We start from the raw sequence: 23,542 nt of genomic DNA on the forward strand, positions 1-23,542 counted from the left end.
CAGCTGCCTGTTGCATCTAACCAACTATACTGAGAACGATGTGAGTGGACATCGGTTCAACACGGGTAAGGGACAGGCTGGCCTAGGTGGATTGATTCCATGTTGTCCCTCTCATTTGGGTTTGTCACATTTATTCAGAGCTGATTGATTAATGAGGCTCTTGGGGAAGGCAGAGAACAGGCTGGATGTGGGGTCTAGGGTCAGGGTTGTGAATTAAACATGGACTCCAATGCCTATTTGGCGCCAGCTGAGGAGTCTAGTGTCTCTCACCCCTATTGAGCCAAGTCCAACAGAGGAGGTAGTATCAGGACCAGTGGGTCTCACTGCACATAGATGAGGTAAGCTTATATTTGTGTACATTTGCACATATATGCATTGCCACTGAGCCACAGGCAACAGCTTTCCAGCGATGCTACATTTTATTCCTCCTTGGCTACTCATCACTGTTTACGATCCCATGAGGCTTTCAGACACAGTATTTAAGGAAATTTGATTGTCTGCGCATGTGTATGTATGCGCTTAAGTGCATATGTCTGCTTGCCCCTGATAAGTGACAGGGGGAAGTGCCTACATAACAGAGAAGGGAGAACAAATACAGTTTGTTTTGCTTGTGTGTACGTGTGTGAGGGAGTCATCCTGGACCTGACCCTTGCGGACTCAGAGGCCTGTGAAACTTGACAGCATCCAACGGAGCAGGCTCTCTTTTCCAGAGTACATTCCTGATAATGGGACTTTGGCTTGGGTTTTCAACTTCCCCTGGGCCCCATTGGTGGGCTCTACCTTATAGGGGACCATCATGTTGTCCAGCTGCAACTCAAGTCAAAGGAGACTGGGATGACCTTCGCCAGCACCAGCTTTGTCTTCTACAACTGCAGTGTCCACAATTCGTAAGTGTCTTGGCTTTACTCAGCTTTCTGTTCCTGGGGTCAATGTTCATGCAAAGATTAGAAGACCCCACTATGATTTAATGGAATCATTGTATGGAGGCTTCCAAAGAGGCAAGCTTAATGCTAGACGACAGTTCTCTCTTCAGAACCAATAGGGTGAATGGAAAGAGACAAAAGTGGCAGCCTATGGTATGAGCCCTGAAAATTCCTAGCCTATGCATCTTCTCTGGCATAAATCTTCTAGCCTTATATCTTCCCAACATCTACTAGAGGTGATGTAGATTGCCTGAAGGACAGCAGTTCACACCTACACAGAGGAGGGAGCAGAGAAAGAAAGGAAGGGGAGCCTTTACATGTATCCAGGAGAGGTCAGGTGGTCTAGCAAGTCAACTAAATGTTCCACCCTGTAAGCTGGGTCAGAACTCAGGTTGGATAGGTGCAGAAGGAAGGTCAAAAGACAGAGTGGCTGAGGCCCTGCTATGAAGATATGGAAGCCTGGCTCTGGTTCTGTTTGACTTTGGCATCTCCTTCCTCTAAATGGAAATCGTGGACAGCAGACTAGCTAAAGGTTTTAACCATTCTGTACTCTATTGTTCTCTATAAAAGGGGACATAGGGATACTAGAACCACAATATTTAGTGACTGGCATGTATTAGTTACTTTTTCAGTTGCTGTGGCAGAATACTTGGTGGAAGCCACCTAAGGGGGTAAAGGTTTTCTATGGGTCTTGATTCAACGCATATAGTCCATCATGATGGGGACATCATGGTGGCTGGAAGGGTTTGTCTGCATCAGTGAGAGCTTGTAGATTGGTTTCTCACATCTCAGGAAGCAGAGCAGCCATCAGGCATCACCTTCACTGCCTTCAGTGACTCCTTCTGTACTGGGTAACAGTCCCCAAGATTCTACAAATTTCCCTGAAGAGTACCACAAACCAGGAACCAAGAGTTCAAGCAAAGAAGCCTGTGGGGACCTTTCACATTCAAACTACAACATGACATCTCAGGCACACGGTCCTATCGGAATAGTCCTTGCTTGGAACACTGCTATTGATACCACTATACAGCAGACCTGACTTTCCCACGGGATGGGGAGTTAAAGAGCCATTATAGGGAACCATTTAGAACCCATTTGTCTCATTGATTAAGTGCTACTCATGCTTTTTGTTATAATAATGTTATTTCCTCTGTGAAATGATGGGATTGAACCAGATTATAGAAGTACTTTTTTTTTAACGTTTTCACCATAGAAACTAAAATCAGGTATGGAAGCCCAATATGCAAAGCAGATGGAAGAGGAGCTATTTATTTGGAGAGTTAGGAGACCAGGAACCCCACTATTTAGGGGTTCCATGGGACTCTACCCAGTTTCCAAAGGAGCTCCACAGAACCTTTAAGGTTCCACAGAGGAGAGTTTAGAAAACACATGGCCTGACCCTCAACATTTCTGTTTGCTTTAACATGCTGTTCTGCATTCCTCTCTTCATGGGGTAGGTATCTAACCTGAAATTTGGGGGGGGTCTAATATTATAAAATATTTAGGGCTCATGTAGGCTATCTGTATAAGACTAGAAGTTAGCGCAGTTTGGGGCCTCAAGGAAGGAAGAATCTCTCCTGCCCAGCCAGAGCCCCGCTACGTCAACATCAGGATTCTCTTCTCACTGCTTACCATGGAGTTGCCCATGATATCAGCTCTTAGTGGCATATTCCCTCCATCTCTTCTTGCCTCCTAGAAAAGCAGAATAAGTAATCAAATCAACTGTGACATTTCTATCTCATCCATAGTGTTACTCATCAGATGGAGGTTTCACAAGTTAATAAGCCCACAGCACTCAGGCCCTGCCCTCCACTGGAACCAATACCTACCCAATTGCCTGGTCAAGGTTTACAGCCTAGTGGCCTCATTGGAGAACTTAATGCTTAATAATAACAAAGAACCTGGGAGAATCTCCGCACAGGTGTTTGAAAAACAAGAGTCCGGAGGTACCAAGTCTCCTTTGGCCAAAGGTTGATCAAGTGGAGGAAAACAGAGAGGTCCTACAGATGGTGGAACAGCCTGGGGGAAGCAGCTCTGCCTGTGCGGCAAGGCATTTGAGCTTGTAACAATAGAGAACGACGTTGGGTTTTTAAGCAACAAAAGGTTCTTGTAAAGTGGCCTGTCTCCTGGAGGTAAAGAATGGAGTTGGCACTGTGCTGGGACTCCTGGTGTAGAGAGTGCAGCCTCAGTAGCATCTGCTGTCACCAGAGCATTGGTGTAGGTCCTTAACAGTGAGACTCAGAGGCGATTTGAATTAAAAGCTGATTTGGTGTTGGTCTTAATTCTTATGGACTCTATTTATTATTGCCCTACTATTTAGCAAATAACCATGTCAAATAATGGGGGTAGAGAGAGGCTTACCAGGTTTTGAAGGAACAGGGTTCCAGCTCTGAGTGAGGAGGTCATTTCTTGAGAAGAAAAGAATAGATTTGTATGAGACATTTGTTTGCTCATCATTCAAGGGTCATCTCTCTTAACAGCAAAATGTTCTGCTATATTCTAAAGATGTAGGTATTTTGGCTGAAGTTCTAAGATGTGTACATCTTTTCTGTGCCCAGATGTTTGTCTTGTGTGGAGAGCCCCTACCGCTGCCACTGGTGTAAATACCGGCATGTTTGCACCCACGATCCCAACACATGCTCCTTCCAGGAAGGCCGAGTGAAGCTGCCCGAGGTAGGTTCCAGCAGTGGGATGGTGAGAGGCACTGCTTGTAAGCATGGAACTCACATGCAGCCCTTCTCTAAAGTGTAAAACCCAAGAGCAGATCCTAGGGGTGTCTTCCTTCCTCCCTAATCTTGGCTCTTCAGGGGTGCTCTATGAAAGCAATGGATGAGCTCAGCCCTGCACTGGTACCATGGTTCTGGCTCAGCCCAAGAGGTTCAGGTACAAATCTGTGAGTGTGAGTCTCCTGTGTGTGAGTTCTTGCCTTTTCTCTAATAAAAATGGAATGAATGTCAAGGGAATAAGAACATGAGTCAGACAGCCAGTGGACCCACGTGAAAAGCTGGCAAAAAGCTGACAGTAGTATCTATGTGGCTGGGTCTTGATCTTGGGGACGGGATCAGAAGGATAGATAAACCCTTTTGTGGAAAAAAGTCAAGTCTTCAGGAAACATCCATCTGAAATCTGCCAGGAACGTGACAGAAGTCAGACAAAATGGCTTTCAAGGTCTCTCCTAGCTCTCAAAACGATGAACCTGACCAAGGTTTTAGGAACAGAAAGGCCCAAGACTGATAGGAGAACAAAAGCAATGGACTTTGTGGATTGCAAGTACAGTGCATCCCACCACTCTTGTGGAGGAGGCCTACAATTTCTTCTCTCTTGCTTGTTTCCTTCCTGTTCTTTTTGTGACAGGGTTGTCTTAGATGCTTAAAAATGAAGACTAAAAGAACCAAAGAAAGCAAAGTAAGAGCTACCAAGATTCTCAGAACAATGGTGGGATGTCTGTGGGAGATGTGCTTTCAAGTACAAGGTGACCAATTTATGCCTGGCTTTGTCAGCATCTGCTGGGGCTCCAGGGCCCCTCAGAGGATTTAATGCTAGGGCTACTGAGAAAGGAACAGGCTTTGAGGAATATGGCTAATAGGGCATGAGACAGATTCAACTAATTGCTATTTTCCCATTTTTCATAAGTTGTGCATGGTTACTTGTTAGGCCATTGTAGTGTGAGACTTTAGCATAACTTGGAAACTTTCATGGCTCCATATCACAGTATAATATGGAGTGCCTCTTTTTCTTAGACTTCTGCTTATTTTAAGAGAAAGAAGTTCTAAGAGTCTGGCCCAACTGCATCCCAGGGCCATTTTGAAGTAAACATAGAGGGAGAGACTAAGTTGATTACCTCATCTGGTTGCTGTGGCAACATCTTCTTAGTAGATGTACTAAGTGGGAACTAAGCAAATAAACATTTGTGAGCTAAGTCAAGCTTTTTGGGTTCAGTGAGAGGAGATTATTATTTTTAGAACTCAAAACAGAATTCCAACTTGCTAATGTAAATGTAGTATTTTTTAATGCCATTAACATTTCGGATTTTGTTTCTAAACATAATCTTTAGCAAAAATAAAGGATATAAAGAAAAAGTATGCAACAGGAAGACGGTTTTGTCGAAGTGCATGATACTGGTCTTTCTTATATTTTTGGTTGTGAGCCTAGCCTTTACCGCTGAACCATCTCTCCAGTCTGATACTGGTCTTTCTGTTTAGAGGCTAGTCATCTAAATGTCTGCTATCCAATACTATTGCAAATGCCTGTAATAAACCAACTTAAGAAAAGGAAAAGTTGGGGCAGAAATATTTTAAAAGGTACAGGATTGGGGAGTTTTCTATGAGACTGTCTCCTAGCAATGACAGAAGCTTCACCTTTAGTCTCACCAACATCACTGCCTAAACATGAGTTGAATAATAGACATGGCAAAGTGGATGGGGGTAAGCCTATGAGTGAATTCTCAACCACATACAAACAGCTACAGGTGGCTAAGGATGCTGAGAGTGTGAGGAATAATCTTCCCCAGGGAAGAACATACCAATTGATTATCCAATACCAAAAGGTTAGCCATGAAAACATACATATGAGTAACAAATTCAGACTGACCAGGTTATATTTAGAAATATGTGCACATGTAACAACAATTAATCAAAAAGAAGCCGTGAATTTGAGAGAGAGCAAGAAAGGCATATATTTGAGGACTTAGAGGGAGGAAACGGAAGGGATAAATGATGTAGTTATATTATAATCTCAAAAAATAAAAGAAAAATGAACTCCCCTCCCCCGCAAGAGGAAGGTTTTTCTGGCCCACTGTTTTGTAGTTTTTAATTCATGGTTGGAAGGACCTGTTCCTTTCAGACCTGCTAGGAAGCAGCTTATCTCATGATGGCCGAAGAGTGAAAAAAGACAGAGAAATGGACCAAGACCCACAGTTCCCTTCAAGGATATACACCCCCCAAATGATCTAAGACTTCCCAGGGAACCCTCTACTTCAAGTTCCTGCCACCAGTTCCTAATCACTCACTCTGTGGGATAAGCCTGTAACACATGGGCTTTTGTGGGACTTTGCAGCCCCAAACTACAGCAGTTATGACATGACCATTATCTCATAGTGCCCAAGAGCCTTCATGCTTAAGCTGTGGCAGAGCCATGATATGATGCCACTGGTCTACACCACCTCTAGGTTTCTGTAATTGTGCATAAACACAAGCAGGAATTCACTTAAGAGAAATTCATGACCAAGAACTATTCTCACAGGGCAGTGAATGTTCTTAGGAGTCAGTCCCCCGATATTTGGGCTTAGAATTCCTATCTGAATCGGGGTGACTCATAGTCTTAAAACCTGAAGCTCCTCTAGACATCTGGGCCAAGGCCACTTTGCAGTACTGGTAAGACTCAGGCCACAGTGATACTTCTGGAAATCCTCAGGTTCACATTCTGCTTCACCCTGTGAGGGTATGCAGATAGGGTCCTTTTGTTTGGCCAAGAGTGAGGCTGCCAGGTGGCTTTTCATCCGTGCTGCATCATCTTGTATCCTCAGGAATGCTTTCATCTTGCCTCATCCAGTTTCAACAGCCGCTTTGCTGGCTATCACAAGGGGTGTTGAATTACTTTCTCCCCCTAAACAAAGAACATGTTCAGGTGAAGTTATTGGTCTGGAATGGAGAACTGGTGGACCATTGTAGTTGTGTTATGAACAGCAAGTATTCAGTCATAATTACAATTATTAGGAATAGAATGCCCAGTAACATGTCATTTATAGTAACTATATCCCAGTTACAAGGGATGGTTTTGTTTCAACTAATGAGGGTATTGTGATAACAACTTTGACCCTTAGATCAGCTGCCAGAGCCTGGGTAGCAAATAGAAAGGAACAGAAGAGGAAAGATGAGATGGGGTGAAAGTACACCAGGGTGGCAATGTATCCTGCTTGTTCTCAGTTCCCTTCTCACAGTGTCCTGCATTCATCCCCTAGAATGGCCTATGGCTAGACAGCCATTAACAGAACTGCAGGAGTCTCTGTTCTTATGTGCACTAGATTTGCTGTTTCCTCTACAGCCTCACCCAAGCAGATCCAACTGGCCCACACAATTAGTAATGATGATTAAGATGAACTGCTACAGAACACAAATCCATTGGCAAAAAGTGGTCCTCAGTGGGCTATTGCATTTTTATTTCTCAACTGAGCTGAATAAGCAGAGTGAACTGTTACTGAAGCTGTATTCTCCAGGTGCCAAGCTAGACATGTGTGGGTGGTTCCCAATCTCAGAGAGGAGTTTCCATGTACTAATTTCCCTCTTGAAGTTCAACCAGTGTGCTTGCTCCAGAGAAGAACTATAAGATCAGAGGAGGTGAATCACATTCTATTTGATCTGCAATCTTGTGCTTGAAAGGTTCTCCCAACATCCACTGGCACCCTGACACCTCTGAGATGTCCTGCACTGGGGTAGGTATGATGAACCCTGGGATCCTAAAGGTCAAGTTCACTCTACAACTCCAGAACAAGAAAGAAAGACTCCTAGACTGCTGCTTGTCCCAGATATGGAATGAAACCCACCCTTAGAGATAAAGGCTGAAGGCATTTAACCCAGACTAGCCTTAGGGAGAAACTAGGCCATCTCCCATTGTCAGTGATTCCTCTTTAATCCTAGGGACCAACTCTGCCATGCCTTTCAACTGCTTTGAGAAACAAAGCCAAACCCAGCTCAAAGACTTGTTTCCGACCCATGCACATAACCTCCTTTCAGGTATTCAATTACTGGGCTGCCATTTCTCCAGACAACTGCACTTTCCATCAATCTCACCTGCCCCTCCCCCTTGGGGTTATGGGTATTTCCTTTCTGTATTATTACTTCGCTCTCTCCATAAACCAACCCATCGTAGATCATGCTAATGGCATTATAAACTTGGGGAGCAGCAAGAAAATATATGGTGCATTACATCTTTGTATTGAGCATCAGGGGTCTGGGAAGATGAGTATAAATTTGGAGAGTTGTTAGGACTACTAGGGCTGGCTCCTGTTTGGAATTGATGGGGAACTGAAGTGATATTGGGGGAGGAGAAGTGACCTACAAATCATGCTTTCCTTAGCTACACCAGATCTGCTATCCTCAAGAGCTTTGCATTCTTCCAATTTCACCGTAACAACTGGGAGAAACAGAGCTCTCATCTTGCAAATACACCAGGGGCTGTAAATCCACAAGCCTGTCCCCCAGACACAGGCTGCCCCAGCCCTGAAGGCAGTGATCTCTCTCACAGCTCAGGAGCATTCTTTATGCTCTTGTTCAATTATTTAAATAGACTACGAAACCTCTGCTTAAAGGAACCACTGGCAAGCTGGGCACAGTGGATGGAAAGGTAGCTCTCTGGTTTTCATACACTGGCTTTGCTCCCTGCACTCAGCAGCCCTAGTCTCATATGTGTGCATTTAAGTAGAGACTTAAATGTACAAAGAGCAAACTGTTGACCTGGAGTCATGTGGATCCACCTTATTTGCTTGTGCCTCCAGCCACTCTCCCTCCATACTCGTGGTCTATTACGACTGTAGGATGTAGCCACAGGGTGAAACAGCCTTCAAGGGAGGCTACTCCTTATTGCATGCATCCAAGTCTCCATGTAAGCTTGTCAAATACAGGTGTTTTCCATTCTGCAGGTGCTGGCTCTTTCAAATCACAGGTCAGAGAAATGCCGGCTTTGAAAGGAGAAGGGCAGCATGTTTTAGAGGGAATCAGTATGGGGTTAGATAATCATCTATAGCTAGAAATAAGATGAACAGAAAAAAAATATTGACTCAACATTTCTGAGCTCTGAGGTTCTGCTTCTCTGAATCATCTTCATTGAAATATCACGATAATGATGAGTTGTATTACAAAACAAGATAGAACATGGGAAGGTATGTGTGATCGAGGTAGGGAGCGAATCCCTGTACCAAGTTAACTACACAAACTAGAATTATAACAGTAGCACAGTATGCCTACCAGATCTGGAGTCCAGTGCTAGGAAATACCAGGCTGAAAAATACCAATGATTAAAATAATAAAATATGTCCCTGCTGATAAATAGCCATACCTCCTTGGCAAACTCTCCTGGCACCCTTGCTGTGTTACTGTTCATTCAGCTGGTTAGCATTTTAAATACCACATTTCGAACTAACTGAGCAGATACCAATTTGTTTTGTTTTAATTTTTTTTAAGTTAGCATGTAAAGAAATAGGTTTTATCATGCCGTTTCTGTGTGTCTCTCTCTATGTGTATGTGTGTGCATGTGTGTAATTATTTTTTGTTTTTTTAGGAAATATCATTATTCTTATTGTAGAGATAGAGAAATTGAGCTTTAAAGTGACTCAATTGATGAATTTAAGATCATCTATAGGACAGAAGGGAAACAAGCCGTTCTTCATGTGTCACATTCATATGTGATCACATGTGTCACTCTTCCTTACTAAGCTATTCTCTAATCTTCTCCAGACACCAGGTAGGAAGCCTACAATTTGCTTCAATTCTTACGCTGTCTACCTGGAGTTAGTGTCAGATTCCACAAGTTAAAGGGCTCAGTTCTACAAGCTCACCCCCACTTAGGATGCCAGTCACAGTCACAAAATAGGACTACCTGCATTTCTGACCATGGCTATAACATAAGGCTCCTTAAATCTCTTCTTTAAGTCTGATTCTTCGTTGTAATGGATCACAGCTCTCAGAGAAATATTGATTTATATCCCTGATTTATTAGAAAGGATCAGATCCTTTGGAACTGGAATTACATATGGTATGGGCTGTCTGATGTAGGTGCTAGGAACCAAACTCCAGACTCCTGCAAAAGCAACAAGTGCTTGTAACTGGTGAGCATCTCTTGTGCTCCTTAGGTGGGTTTCTATAGTGGTCCCTTTGTGTAGGTATGAGTAATTAAGTCCCTTTGAAGTGCAACTATTGTGCTTACTCCAGAGAACAGCTGTAAGATCAGAAGAGCTGAAATGCATTCTATTTGATTTACAAGGTTGTTCTTGAAAGGTTCTCCCAACATCCACTACCACCCTGGCCACTGGTACTGACCTCAACCTTTAGTTCCTCCCTCTTCTGCAGCATCTAGGAAAATACTCTCATCCCCACAGTTGGCTAGCAAATAGCCCCTATTCTCAAATGAGCTCTTCACTGGCATAAACTCAAGTATAGTTAAAATGGGCTTATTGAGAACAACAGAAAGTTCCCATCACTAGAATCATCCAGGAGATTTTTGAAGCTCTGTGCCATGAGCCAGGGATAGAGCCCAAATATGTATTTTATATTATGTCCTAATATCCAGGATCATAAAAATCATCTAGTTCAGACAATGTTTTTATTTTATAGGTGAAGGGAGGATTTGGTGATATACCCAAGGCCATGTGGTTGGCTAGTGGGTCTCAGATCATGTGGCAACATGACTGCAGAATGTTACTTCTAAAAAATAGATTCAGGGGACCAGATAGATGCACTGGTGTACAGTAATGGAGCCACTAAGACCCCCTGTGTGCATGCCTCATGGTTCCCAAAGACTTAGAACCTTGGGACCTCCCATAAGAGATAGAACAAGGCCATGATGTGTTCCTCCTTCTACTCTGAGACTTTGATACTCCTTTGTGTTCTAGGATTATTGGTTGGTGTGTTTTCATGGTAGTGAAATATATAAATGAAAGTGATGCCATTCTAACCCATTTCAAGGTTACAGGATTCTATCTACCAAAACAGAACAATCTCAGGGGACTCTCAATAGGAAAGTTGGGACAGAAGAAATTCCTTCCTACTTGTCTCGCCTATACATAAAGCACTTGAAGATATTGGAATGAGCCAGGTCCACTAAGAGACAATGAAGTCTAGAAGGCTGGAATATGCTAACGAAAAGTGATGGTATAATTCTGGAAAAGGCAGAGAGGCAGGAGTGGGCTAGATGGGTCCTACAAATAGGAGGAATAACTTGGAAAAGGGGAGGGACAAAGCTGCAATCTGAGCTGAGGGAGGCAAGGAAAGAAGAAATCCTTGCTTGGTGCTGGCTTTTTCTGAGTCTTGCCCATTTGAAACTTATGGAATCTCGAGAACATTCATTTGGAAGAAGAATTCTCATCCCCTGAGTTATGTCAGCCAATGACAGCACTCTTCATGGTTCTGAAACCAGCAGGAGGAAACATGGACTCACTAACTTAATACTGTGACTTCCCAGAAACTCTCACTAGCTGTGGAACCCCAAATGTTGATGACCAAGGTGTCAGAGTCCCTAAGACTCTGGACTGAGAAGCAGGGCTTCAGACTCAAGGCTTAGGGGAGTGTGGCACCTTCTCTAACATTTCCCATGAGTTTCGAGTCTGTAGGCGGTTTTGCACCTGGCATCTTAGCAGTCATCAGGTCAGCCTGGGATGAAGGGTGGGATGAAGGGCGGGGTGGTGGAGATGGCCTCTTCATGCCTTGTTGCCTAGGGGAAAATTGCCATTTTACATTTCAATTAAGCAGGGGCACTGGGGTCAAACATCAGCACCACTTAGAGGAAGATGTGTCCATCCCGTTCCTGGGCCTCTCCAATTATTATTAATGAACTTACTCTCAGAACTGCCAACCTTTTTATATGCAAACTAGGCCTGTATGGGGCCGCTGCTAATCAGGTCTCATTAGAGCATTCCTAACAAGCTTCAGTGAGAATCTTACAGGGGACAAGTGAGAAAGTCTTTAGCTCTTGCCATCTCCTGGACAGGGCAGAGCTCCAGCCTCTCTCAAGTGTGTCTCACTGGCTCCAACTGACTGAGAGATTCCATTCCAAGAGGGTCCTGTCCATCTGAACCTATTCATTCACAGAGGAGAGAAAGGATGGTGATATAAGCAAGTGGCTTTTCCAGCTGTTTGCCCACCTGCTGACATCGAGTTATTCTCTCTCTTAATCCACTTCGTGACTCAGTTTCTCCTTTAGGAAGGGGTTAGTCAGGTTTTTCAGAGGAGTCTAGAATTCTGGGTTCCCTGGGCCTGATCATGGATGGCAACATTTGAGGAGGGGTATGGAGGTGAGAGGGACCAATACACCCTGGTTCTCTCACCAAGTGTAGCCATAGGCCCAGCTCCCTGGGCTTATGAAGAGGTGGGCCTGCAGTACCAAAGGATTGGCTCATGACTCCCTGTTCTTCATAGAACTGCTATCCATAGTCCTCCAGCCTCACCCACTTCCCTATTCAGCGCAAGCATCACCCTCTCCAAGGAACCATATCCCTTGCCTATGTATCCCACATTCATATCTTGTCAGAGCATGGCGGGGGAGGGGAGCAGATAGATTCAGGGGTGCACAGGAATAGCACCTCTAAGATTTTGTATGTGGGTGCCTCCTAGTTCCCAGAACGTTAGGACTTTCTATAAGAGGAAAATCATCAAGGCTATGGTATGTGCTTGTCCCTACTATCCTGCTGCCTTGAGACTTTTATGTTTACGATGTTTTTAGTTGGCTGCTTTTTATGGTAGTAAAATACACAAATGGAAACAACGCTTTTCTAAATTATTTTGAGGGCACAGTTCACTATATTCACACTGTCCCACTGTCCCCAATTAAAGCTCTTCCCATTGAGCAACATTCCCTTTCCACTTACTTTAGGTATCATCATTCTCCTTTCTGTCTTTGAATATGACTACTCTAGCTGCCCTGTGCACATGTGATCACACAGAATTTGTCATTGCTGTGCTAGCTTATTTCACTTAGCACAGCATCTTCAGTGTTTAGCCGTATTGCTGTGTGGGTCAGAATTTTCTCCCCTGTTTAAGGCTACTTTTCCATTGTGTGGATATGATATATATTACATATAAATATATATTATCTTCTTGTCCATCTATGGGCACTTAGGGTGCCTCTGCCTCTCAGCTATTATTACTGATGCTACTGTGAACATAGCAAACAAGGACCTGTCTAAGAATCTGTTTTCAGCTATTTAGGGGATACCTGAGGGATGGATTATTGGTGTGTACTGCTCCTCCATGTTCTGAAGATATCCAAGTCCTACCTAATAGACAAAGGGATGTTGAATCTCAGGGTAAGAGTGTGCTAGGGTAGGTCATCAGATCAGTTTTATCCTGGTGAGCTCTCAGTGACATAGGCAACCAGTGGCTCATTTGCTTTGAGAGACAGCACTCAGTTGTCTATAAGACCACTTTAGTCTTTAGTATCCTTCCCCCATGGTTTCTTTAATCAATATCACTTCCATGGAGACCAACACTGTGTCTGAACATCCCCAGGAAGTACATGGGCACCATGCTTTCTAAGGTCAGCCTGCTCAAAGGTCATCAGGTTTGACAATGCCTGGAGAGAGGGAGAAGCCTAGGGGATGGTGGCACCTTCCTAGCACAAAGCAGAGGACCCACCACATCTTCTTCTGATTTTATTATCCCCCAAGCCCATCTCAGCCTCTCATGATAGTGCTGTTTGTCTAAAAAGAAAAGGGCCCAGTGATTCGTTTCCCCCACAGCAAAGGCCCTCTGTGGTTCCAGGGCTAACAGTGCTGCTGCTCGAAGAGCAGCCCTGTGTGACTGTTCTGAGGGGCATTTTCTCCATTTCAGCCATCCTCAGAGCTTAGTGAGAAGCTTCTGGACTGAGAAGTCTCCTAAATACTACTCCAGAATATTGTCAAATGCTGCACTCAGCCCACGTAATAAAGGCCCTCTTGGTTTCCCCAGTTGTGTTCCAGATTTGAGTTCTATGGCAAAGCTGAGGCCCAGGCTGTTGCCTCCATGTGTAGCTCTCCATATGGCCCATCTGTCCCAACTCCTGGCTGCCTGGAACTTGGCAGGCAAAGATGCCATCAGTCCCCAGAGAAGTAGGCTGCCCAGGCAGCAAGGGCAGTCTCTGCCAACGAAGGAAAGGAATTGAGAGGGACCCACAGACCCATTAGAACATCTTGGCTATAAATTGACATTAAAATTAACCTAAAGAGACCAAGGATAGACTCTAGGAGGAGTGGCCTCAAGACAGTGACACTAACACTTGAGATTTCTTTTTCTTACCCAAAGTGTGAGAATGGGTATGTGGTCATGTGGCAAACAGGCCATAGCAAAGGTCAACATCTGCGTAATGTTTGCAGAGGTCACTGCAAACATGTTGGTTTCCCCCATGCCCAAGCTGAACCATGCCTTCTGTCCCCAGGACTGCCCCCAGCTGCTGCGAGTGGACAAGATCCTGGTACCAGTAGAGGTGATCAAGCCCATCACTCTGAAGGCTAAGAACCTCCCACAGCCTCAGTCGGGACAGCGAGGCTACGAGTGCATCTTGAACATCCAGGGCAGCGAGCAGAGGGTACCCGCCCTGCGCTTCAACAGCTCCAGTGTGCAGTGTCAGAACACTTCTGTGAGTCACCCTCCTGGCCCTGTTGCTATGGGCTTCAGTAAGCCCATCATCTCAGCTCTGCTGGGCTTGCTATCCCAAAGATCCCTGGGCTCCCTGCTTACCTGAATCCTTTTTTCTACTTCTGTTTTGTCTGTCCAATACAGCCCCTGAACCTATGGCATAATGTGTTCAGGGCCACCAGAACGTCTACCAGCTGTGGCCTCTGACTGTAGCCATGGTGTCATGAGGGTCACCTGCCCAAAGCGCACTATTGGTCAGTGTCGGAGCCCTGTCTGTAGATGCAACCATAGGAAGCTGAGCTTCCTCTTTACTGAAAGCTGTTCTAGAAAACCTAAGCACTTCCTCTTCACCCAGCCTGACCTGAGTGTTGCATTTGAGCCCACAGAAGCCCACCACTGCCTTTAAACCTGCCCAAATGCTGGACATGTCTTAGCAAAGAATGACTGGGGACAGGCCAGCATCAGACACCACGGATGGGGTAGGAGCTGGCTTGGATCAACTGGCCCCTGCCCATGTTCACAAGCTCCATATTTAAGGGCAAGCTCTGCCAGTGCGGGTCAGAAGCTCCCAGGATGTCACAGCTGTCCTCTGGATCCCTAGGGAACACTGTCCATGAGTATGTGCCCTTTCCACCCAGCTTATTCTTTCCCTTCACATGTTGCCTTCCAGGCTTGGCTGTGTACCCTTTCACTTACCTGGGCTCCCTTCTCTTCACCTAGATGCTTGAGACCAGCTGAAGCAGAAGTCAGGTGTGGTAGCTTATGCCTATAATCCCAGCATTTGAGAGATTGGTGCAGGAGGATCATCACAAGTCTAAGCCTGACGTGGGCTACAGAATAAGACCCTGTCCTGAGAAAGGAAAAAAAAACAAAAAACAAAAACAAAACAAGAGAAGGGCAGAAGAAAAGGAGGGAAAAAAACATAAAGGCCAAGATTTTGGGGTACAGATTCAGGCTCGGGAGCTGATATCGATGTAACTGGCGTACCCTCTGTAGTGTCCAAATGTGTAAAAAAAACAAAACAAAACAAAACAAAAAAAAACCAAACCTCATGAAACTAGATTTGTGGGTAAGTCATAGCAGGGCACCTGAAACTCAGGCTCCACTTGCTTCCAGACAACCTGACCCTGCTCAAAGGGGATCAACTTAACTCAAGGTTCTACAGTGGCGAATAGAAAACTGGCTGGCTTTGGGGTCCCTTTTGTTTCATGCAATCTCCCAGTCACACCTCTAGTTGCTGTTGAGTAGGTAAATACAATGGCTTTAATTTATTTTCTCTCAGGTCCAGAGGGTCCCACACAAAAAACTGCATAGGAACCCTTCAAAATTTCGGTCAGGGAGTAGTCCAGGAGGAAATGGGGCTCAGAAAAGTCCACATTCTTGCTCTGTGTCAATTAGCAGCATAGGGGCTGACCTGTCCGCACAGCTTCTCAGCTGCATCTCTCTTGCTTCTGTGAGCAGCTAGACTATTTTTCAGATTTGTTCAGTGTTCTAACCCTGCAAGCACAGGAAATATTAACTACATCCTCACAAATCTCCAGGCCAAGCAAATCAGCTTTCAGGGTTTAGCTCAAGTAATTCTCCCCCACACAAGAAGGCTGTAGTAGAGAGGGGAGTCGGACTCCTCAGATAAAGTGAGATTTCAGACCATGGGGAAAACAGCCTGTCATTCTGGGAGAAGCTGGCCCAGGGGGTGGGAAAATGTCTAGAGTGAGGAGAGAGTCTATGATCTTGGTCACAGAGAGAAGGTCACGCGTATCATAACATGTCCCTGGATCCCCATGCTTAGCTTAACCTGATCCTGTAAATCCCCAGTCAAACTGTCCTCTGTGCCCTGGAGACTCAACTGACCTTCAAAGAAGCTGGTTTAGACTAGCTGCTCATTCTTTTCAGCTCCAGATCAGAAGCAGTCTGGATGGCTAGGTCCAATTGCCATGGTCTCCGCAAACATAGTTCCAAGGGCCACTTGCCCAATGAGCCCTTACTTGTCACAGAGTCTCTGGACATGTGGGTGACATTAGAGCTGCCTATAATAGAGGAAACAAAGAGGGCCAGCATTGCCCCTCTTCCACGGTGTCCCATGAGTGCTTGGCGCTAGAGCTCAGTCAGCATGAGTAGGAACAGGACAGAACAGTGTGGGTTATTCATCTTGCCTGTTTGATTTTGACTTCAGGATTTAAGGATCCAAAAGGTGACACAGCTCCCCGTGGGGACCCTTTCATCTGGAAACCCAGAGCTTCAGGCCTTGTGGATACCCATGCTTTTGGTGCAGGTTCAGGCCTCTATACTCTGAGCCCCAGGTGCTTGCAGATCTACTCCTGGAAGATGTTAAGACTTACGGCTGGCTGGATACAGGAACCAAGGCTCTAACCAAACACCAAGGAAAACTTTGGGAGCTGCAGAGGCTCCCACTGATCTGTCCTCAGTCAGGTCCAACTCCAGCTAGCTCCGGGGCCTTGGGGCTATCACAAACTTCAGCTACCTCTGACCCCAGTGATAGGAGAGTTTTAAGTTAGTAGGAGGGGTAACTTCACAAAAGATTCAAGAGGAGTCTCCTGTCCCTACTAGACCCACTGGAGTCCTACTAGAGGGCTCAGCCCTGCCTTTCCTGAGGAGCATGTCTCTGGGAGGGGCACAAGGGGTGTGTGTCAAGAAGATCCCAGTGTAAGGTTGATCTCAGCCATGATGACATGTAGCCTTATTAATCTAAACAAACCCCACTCTTAGAGTTATAGAAAAGAGGTACTATGGGAAGAAACTGGGTGAGAATCTTCTGGATTCTGTTAAGAGAGGGAAAATCTGAAACCCAGAGAGGACAAGGGGCTTTCCCCTGGGCTCACAGCTCACGAGATGCAAATTCAGAATTTGAATCGGGGTTTCATCAGCACACCCTGTACTGACAAGCCAGGCAAAACTCAGTCCTGGAGCTACCTTTTTCTCAACTTTGTGTTGTCCCTGGGACTACCTGTGATTGGCCTGCAGGTGGAGTGTGTAGAAGAGATTGTTTATTTTTCCTAAATCCCTAAGTAACCTGGGTTGGAGAGAGGGAACGAGTCCAATGGTAAAGCTTAGTTTGTTGGCAAAAGGAGATTAGTGAAAAAGGTGTCAGAAGAGCAGAGAAAGAGTGGGAACATGAAAACAAGCCCTGTGTGGGCATGACTCCAGCCACAGTAGGCAAATGGTGTCACTTCCAGACCCACTATTTGGGAACAGGCCTAGGGACACTGCTATAGCTCCTGGGGACAGTGGGAGGAGCAGAGGGCTGGTTGCAGGCAGCCACTGAGGGAGCCGCTGCGGGGATGCATGGCCTACTTTAGACCAAGGCTCCAGGAAAATGTCAAGTGCTGCTAATAATAGAGCCTGCCACCTCCTCTCAGGCTGGCGGTCACGAGCATGAGTGGGCTGCAAAGGGCACAGCCCACTGCAGTGCTGGTCGAAGAGGGAGGAAGGCCGTGAAGCAGGCCAGAGCCCTGGAAATAAACACAGTGCCCCAACTAACTCCTGCTGTACTTGTGTTTGGGACACTTGCTTGTTCAAATAGTAGAACTCTCTAGCAGAGTCTCTCAGCACTTAGGACAAGGGAGTGCTCAGAGGCAGGAATAACTCCATGTAGCAGTCTTCCCTGACTTAGAAGAAGAAGCTGGGGGTCATGCATCCCCAAGGTGATGGAGAAGTCATCCACTAGAGGTGATGGAGGTATGCCTGCCTTGATTGAGACACTTAACCTCCTGGTCTTCAGGAGCCTGCAACCTCCCCTGTTTCCTCCATTCTGTCCTGTGCAGCCCTGAACTTTGTACAAATGAACTGCCTGCTGATTACAGAGAGCTATATAAATGCTAAGTGGAGCAGAGTGAGGGCGGTCAGGGGGATGGGAGCCAGGGGCCCAAGCTGCCCAGCTTAGGGACACACAGACAGTGCCTACTGTGCCCTATATGCCCTGTATAGATGCAGGTCACCTAGAGAGGGCAGATCTCCAGAACACAGCGACTTCCCCAGAGGCTCCGGGCTGGTGGGGGCAGCTGGGGTTAATGATGTCTACAGCATTTCCCAGTTGCAACCTCAAAAAAGAGGAGAGAGAAAGGAAAAACATTGCCCAGCATATTTGATCCTCATAGCCTTTTGTTTTCCAATTTTCTTCAGAAGGAAAATGCACACAGACATGTGCATGCACCAGAACATGTGCATTCTCATACACATACAGTTCCATATGTACCAAGTGTCTGGCACATAAACACTCAGTTCGTGGCTGCTATTATTAGTCTCCATAAACAAACACAGGCATCACAAACAGTTTCACACAGCATCCCCAGGTGTATACACTCAGATCAAAACACACTCGTTGAGGCTTATAGCAGGTGACAGATGCTGTGCTCAGAGCTTTGTATGTATTATATTCAGGCCACATGATAATCATCAAAGGTGTGTGCTGTTTCTTAATTCTAGCTTTCCAAATGAGGGACCCAAAACTGGAGTCATTTGCTCATATTCATGTTCATGTTCTCTCTCTCTTTCTGTGTGTGTGTGTGTGTGTGTGTGTGTTTGTGAGTATGAGAGAGAAACATATGCATACATGCATACACACATATACATACATATACATACCACAGAGAGTCACATACATGCATAGTAAGAATTTCTTGCCCTCTTTCAGGACCATCCTGAGAGGGGACTGAACACTTCACTGACATCTGGCTAACTCCATTCCACTCAACAGCTGCTGTTCCCATATTAGGTTATGGCTAGAGCAGGCTTGAGGGACAGAAGCTGGGCTTCCAGCTTGACTTGGTCACCCCAGCAACCTTCCAAAGTTCAAGTCTGTGCATGTCCAGTGCTGCTAGGTGTTCAGTTTCTTGGGTGGACCAGGTGGCTCTACCCAGAGGCCTCCAGTGGGAAGCCTAAGACCTTAATCATCTCACCCCACTGTGGTCTAGAGGCCTGCAAGGAAGCAGAAGGGGCTGAGATGGGGAGGAAGTGACTGGGAGAACATTCGGTGAGTATCCCACTGCTTTCTCTCACAAAAGTAGGTTACCCTCTTCTACATACTCCCTCCTCTGGGCAGCCCCTGACTCCCTACTTCTGGAAGATTGATTAATTTTTGGTCAACCACAGAAAAACTCTTTCAAAATGTCCTCTACCTCCTGACAGTGTAATTAGCCACTTCTAAGGTAGGGCCCTAGCTAGGATTTGAACCTCTCTCCTCATTCTAATAAGGAGTCTTTAGACTTTTTCCAGTGGCTAAAGTGACATAACTTGGGATGACCCAGAGTTTCATGTCAAAACTTTTCCTAGGGAAATACAACACACATGTCTCCTCACCCCAAATAGGGAACTCATGACAGACCAATGTATGGTTACCAACTTGGTCAACCAATAAGTTTTATTGGGATAAAGGTTAGATAAGTAAGAGCTTAGTCACAAGAGCGGAAATGACTTAAAGATAGCTGCATCACCTAATCCCACTGGAGCATGGATGACAGCTCCAAAAGCTGGGAACCTGGAGCCCACTGCAAAACCTATTGTCAGTTCAACAGGTTAGAAAGTCTTTTCCAGATGCATGAGTTTAGTCTAAATCTCTTCCAGGCAGTTCTGTTGGTATGTCCCTTTTTCATGAAGCTGGCTTGGCTCAGAGTCTTTGCAGCTTGGCTTCTGAGAGTCTTCTTTGCAGCTTTGGTGCTTACTCTGGGAGAGAGGGACCCAATGAATCTAGTCAGTTTCAGGGACTTCCTGGTGCTATTTTGAGTTGATTGCCTCCCAGCTCCATCCCTGGGGAGATGATTAAGTTGTCTTCCCTTACTTACAATATTGCTTTTCATAGTTACTCATGGGCAGCCACAATCAGAAACTATTAAATAGAAAATTCCAGGAATAGGTTTTTTCATGGGAGCCTTCCCCTTGTTTTCCTACATAGCAGAACCATTTGTATTTTTGTCCAGTGTATCCATCAAATATATGCTACCTGCCTGTTGGGTACTTAGTAGAAAACTTGATTATCATGTTGTTGTTGTTTTTTAGCTTTTTGAGACAGGGGCCCATTATGTAGCCTTGGCGGGTCTAAAACCTACTGTGTAGACCAGGATGGCCTGGTACTCAAAGAGATCCTCATATGTCTGGCTGGATTGTAGGCTTAGGCCACCGGCTGGGCTCTTGGTTATCATGTTGACTGATACAAAGTTACCAGCTTGTTAGAGAAGTAGGTGGGGGGATGCACATAATTGTCCTACTTTTTAAGTCATTGCTAATTTAATACTGTACCTGAATTATACCTGCATCATTGGTATGTATGTACAAAATAAAAAGAGCAGAGTCAGATGCTACTGGGGGCTCTTCAGTCTATTTCTCAGATTTGGCAGGCATGGCTGTACTAAACCAAAACCTCCTCTGTCGTTTCTTCGGGTCAAGGAGCCTTGGCTTTCTTCTCTCAGCAGGTGTCAGTCACAGACCTGCTAAGTGAGAGTGAGAACAGTGTGCTGGGATCCTCTCCCTAGCCATCTACTTTGCTGGGGGAAATGCCAAATGTTTCTGGCTGGGCTGGGTTGCTGCTGCCAGGAAGAAGGAAATTAAAACTTTTGAATGCTAGGATAGAGCCTGAAGAAGCCTGACCACACACGGTGCTCACTACCGTGTAGAACACCCCACCATACTCACAATGTGGCTCACTCTGTAACTCGGGGACTTGGGGTAATTTTCTGCACTTTAGAAGTTTCTATAACAAGCAACAAATCTCTTCCTGCCCAGCGATAGTGGCTTGGACTCCAGCCCCAGAGATTCTTGCCAGGCCAGCATGTTCACTATCTGTGGTTAATTCTCCCTCCTGCTCACTGGAAGTGTTCTAGCTAGTGTGGAGAGGGGACAGTGTCTAGCATCCCCCCCCCCCCCGATATCTACCCACACCTCCACAACAGTCCAGGCCCTCCACACCCTGGCTCTAGGCCAGAAAGAGCCCATTGAATTTACAAATCTGACTTCTAACTAAACCCACTGGGTGAATCAGTCCTCAGCCCATCCTACCCGCTGGGGCAGGGAAGTCTACTGGTTAGTAGTGGCTGCCCATGGCAAGCTGAGTTCCCTCTGCTCGCTGCTCTTCTCCTAACTGACCAGTAACTGCAGTCAGAAGCAGAGGAAGACACACATGGAGCCTTCTTACTGCACCCAGGGTCCCCAAGGCAGCATCCTCTTCCCACTGTTCATCACCATCTCTTACTCAGGACCTGTCTTTGTTCAGAACAGTAAGTCCTGAATAGAGCAGGCAGAGGATCTAAATGATAGGTCCGATGCAGGGGTGTCAACCGTCATTCCAGGGTGAGAGGGTAATGCATGGTGGGGAGCTGAGGATGTGAGTGCATTTCAGATCTTACTCAGACACCTAGGCTTGTCCTGGTGGCAACAGGGGCAGGGTGCAAGCACAGGGTTTCCCATGCCTCCCTAAAGCTTCCATGGGATCCACCTGTCTCTTATCCTCAACCATTTACCCCTTTTGAGCATCACCCCTTCATTTTTATTTATTGCTACCCACTCCCTCTGCCTGTGGTCAGTGGTCCCCTTCCAGGCCTTTGGAAAACAGATGACCTACACTGAACATTTTCTGAAATTGAGAGTTAGTTCCCTATAGAGGTGCATCCTGACAGAGCCTGTTGACCAGTGTTTCCTGGGCAGTCAGGACAGAACAGGGCTCTATCCTGGGATCAGCTCCTGCCTATGATGTGCTTCAGCCAAACCAAAACCAAAACCAAAAACTGCCCTGCCACCAGCCTTTAACTGCCAATCACTCCTCGGTTGAGGAGGCCATGTGAGTTCCTCATCCATGCTACAGCTGGACTGACCTGACCTTGCACAGGTAACCACAAGTGTGGTAGCCATTTCTCGACTGGAAGACAGCATGTCATGGCACTCCTCCTCCTCCTGAGGCTTTCACATTCTTTCTGTCTTACCTTATGTTCCCTGGCCTTGGTGGGATCCCCCTGAACACAGGAGTTGATAACCATGTCCCATTTGGTCCAAAGCATGCACAATTACTTATTTTTGGCACATGTCTCTACATTGACTGTCGTGATATATTTCTTGGACTGGTCCCCACACATGTACTGTTGCTCTGATGTGTTGCTATGCAGCTATACTGTTGCACAGGCAGCTTGTTGCACAGCTGTACTGACATAGAGGTATTCTATAGAGGCCCAGCCCTACTCTCTAAATTATCACCTGGCTCCTCTGGCCCTCCAGCTCACCATACAAGTGTATGTACATTTATGACTATATATATAGACACAATCTTGGCTAGTCCTTAACCCTGTGTGCTCTTGAAGGCCCCAGGCTAAGTGCTCAGATCTCCATAGAGATCTCCGTAACTGTTTTTTTCCCCTCTTTCCTCACCTGCTCATTCTGGCTGCAGTATTCCTATGAAGGAATGGAGATCAACAACCTGCCGGTGGAGTTGACAGTCGTGTGGAATGGACACTTCAACATTGACAACCCAGCCCAGAATAAAGGTGTGAAGAGGGCTGATAGAGAAGGCAGGGTGGGGCGGGAATGGGACAAGGGAAGGAAGGAGAGAGCAGACAGAGCAGCACTACATTTTGGGGAAGATGTCATCTCTGTCATCTTATCCCTAACTCCCAGCAGCTGTCAATCTCCCTTGGGCCTTGAGCATTTTCTTCACAGACCTAGCTCTTCTCCACCTCCTGTCATTTTTTGACCCTCCGCACTTCTGCACTGTCGTGGCAGAGTAGCTGAAGCTTGCTGTGCAGGATGGCTGAGACCAGATGAAGAAACACAGTTTCCCTGTGGCACTTGCAGACACTTTTTACCCCAAAGTGCCCCTTGTCCTTGTCTTCCAGTTTACCTCTACAAGTGTGGGGCCATGCGTGAGAGCTGTGGCCTATGCCTCAAGGCTGACCCCGATTTTGAGTGTGGCTGGTGTCAGAGCCCAGGCCAGTGCACCCTGCGCCAGCACTGCCCTGCTCATGAGAGCCGGTGGCTGGAACTGTCAGGCGCCAACAGCAAGTGCACCAACCCTCGGATCACAGAGGTAAGCGACCACCCCATCTAGAGGCACTCTAGGCTGCTGAACCACTCTAGATCTTGCCAGGGACCTGGGCTCTCAAGACAATTCCTGGCTATGGTGTTGATCACCAGGTAGAGTTGACTGGTGGGGCATAGCCTCATTTTCCTTCACAGCTTCTTCTAGAAGCTTAGATTTGGTTCCGAGAACTTTCCCTGGCCCAGGAGGGTTGGGGACTCCACTATGCTATTAGAAACCTATTCTTCCCTCCCTCCGTGTCCAGACATCTCAGTGTCAAGGCTGTG

The 23,542-nt window shown here is 46.1% G+C and overlaps 1 protein-coding gene across 1 annotated transcript in view; it reads left to right on the forward strand.

Moving 5' to 3' along the window:
• The window catches only part of Plxna4 (plexin A4), a 455,563-nt gene that overhangs the window by 360,309 nt on the left and 71,712 nt on the right, over positions 1-23,542 (forward strand). Inside the window, exons 8-12 of the mRNA XM_060380221.1 lie at positions 788-887; positions 3,482-3,596; positions 14,043-14,243; positions 22,629-22,725; positions 23,074-23,264. Of these exons, the coding sequence (XP_060236204.1) occupies positions 788-887; positions 3,482-3,596; positions 14,043-14,243; positions 22,629-22,725; positions 23,074-23,264 (704 nt within the window). The remainder of the gene's footprint in view (positions 1-787; positions 888-3,481; positions 3,597-14,042; positions 14,244-22,628; positions 22,726-23,073; positions 23,265-23,542) is intronic.

This window comes from Meriones unguiculatus, chromosome 3, assembly GCF_030254825.1.
Source record: "Meriones unguiculatus strain TT.TT164.6M chromosome 3, Bangor_MerUng_6.1, whole genome shotgun sequence".
Lineage (NCBI taxonomy): Eukaryota > Metazoa > Chordata > Mammalia > Rodentia > Muridae > Meriones > Meriones unguiculatus.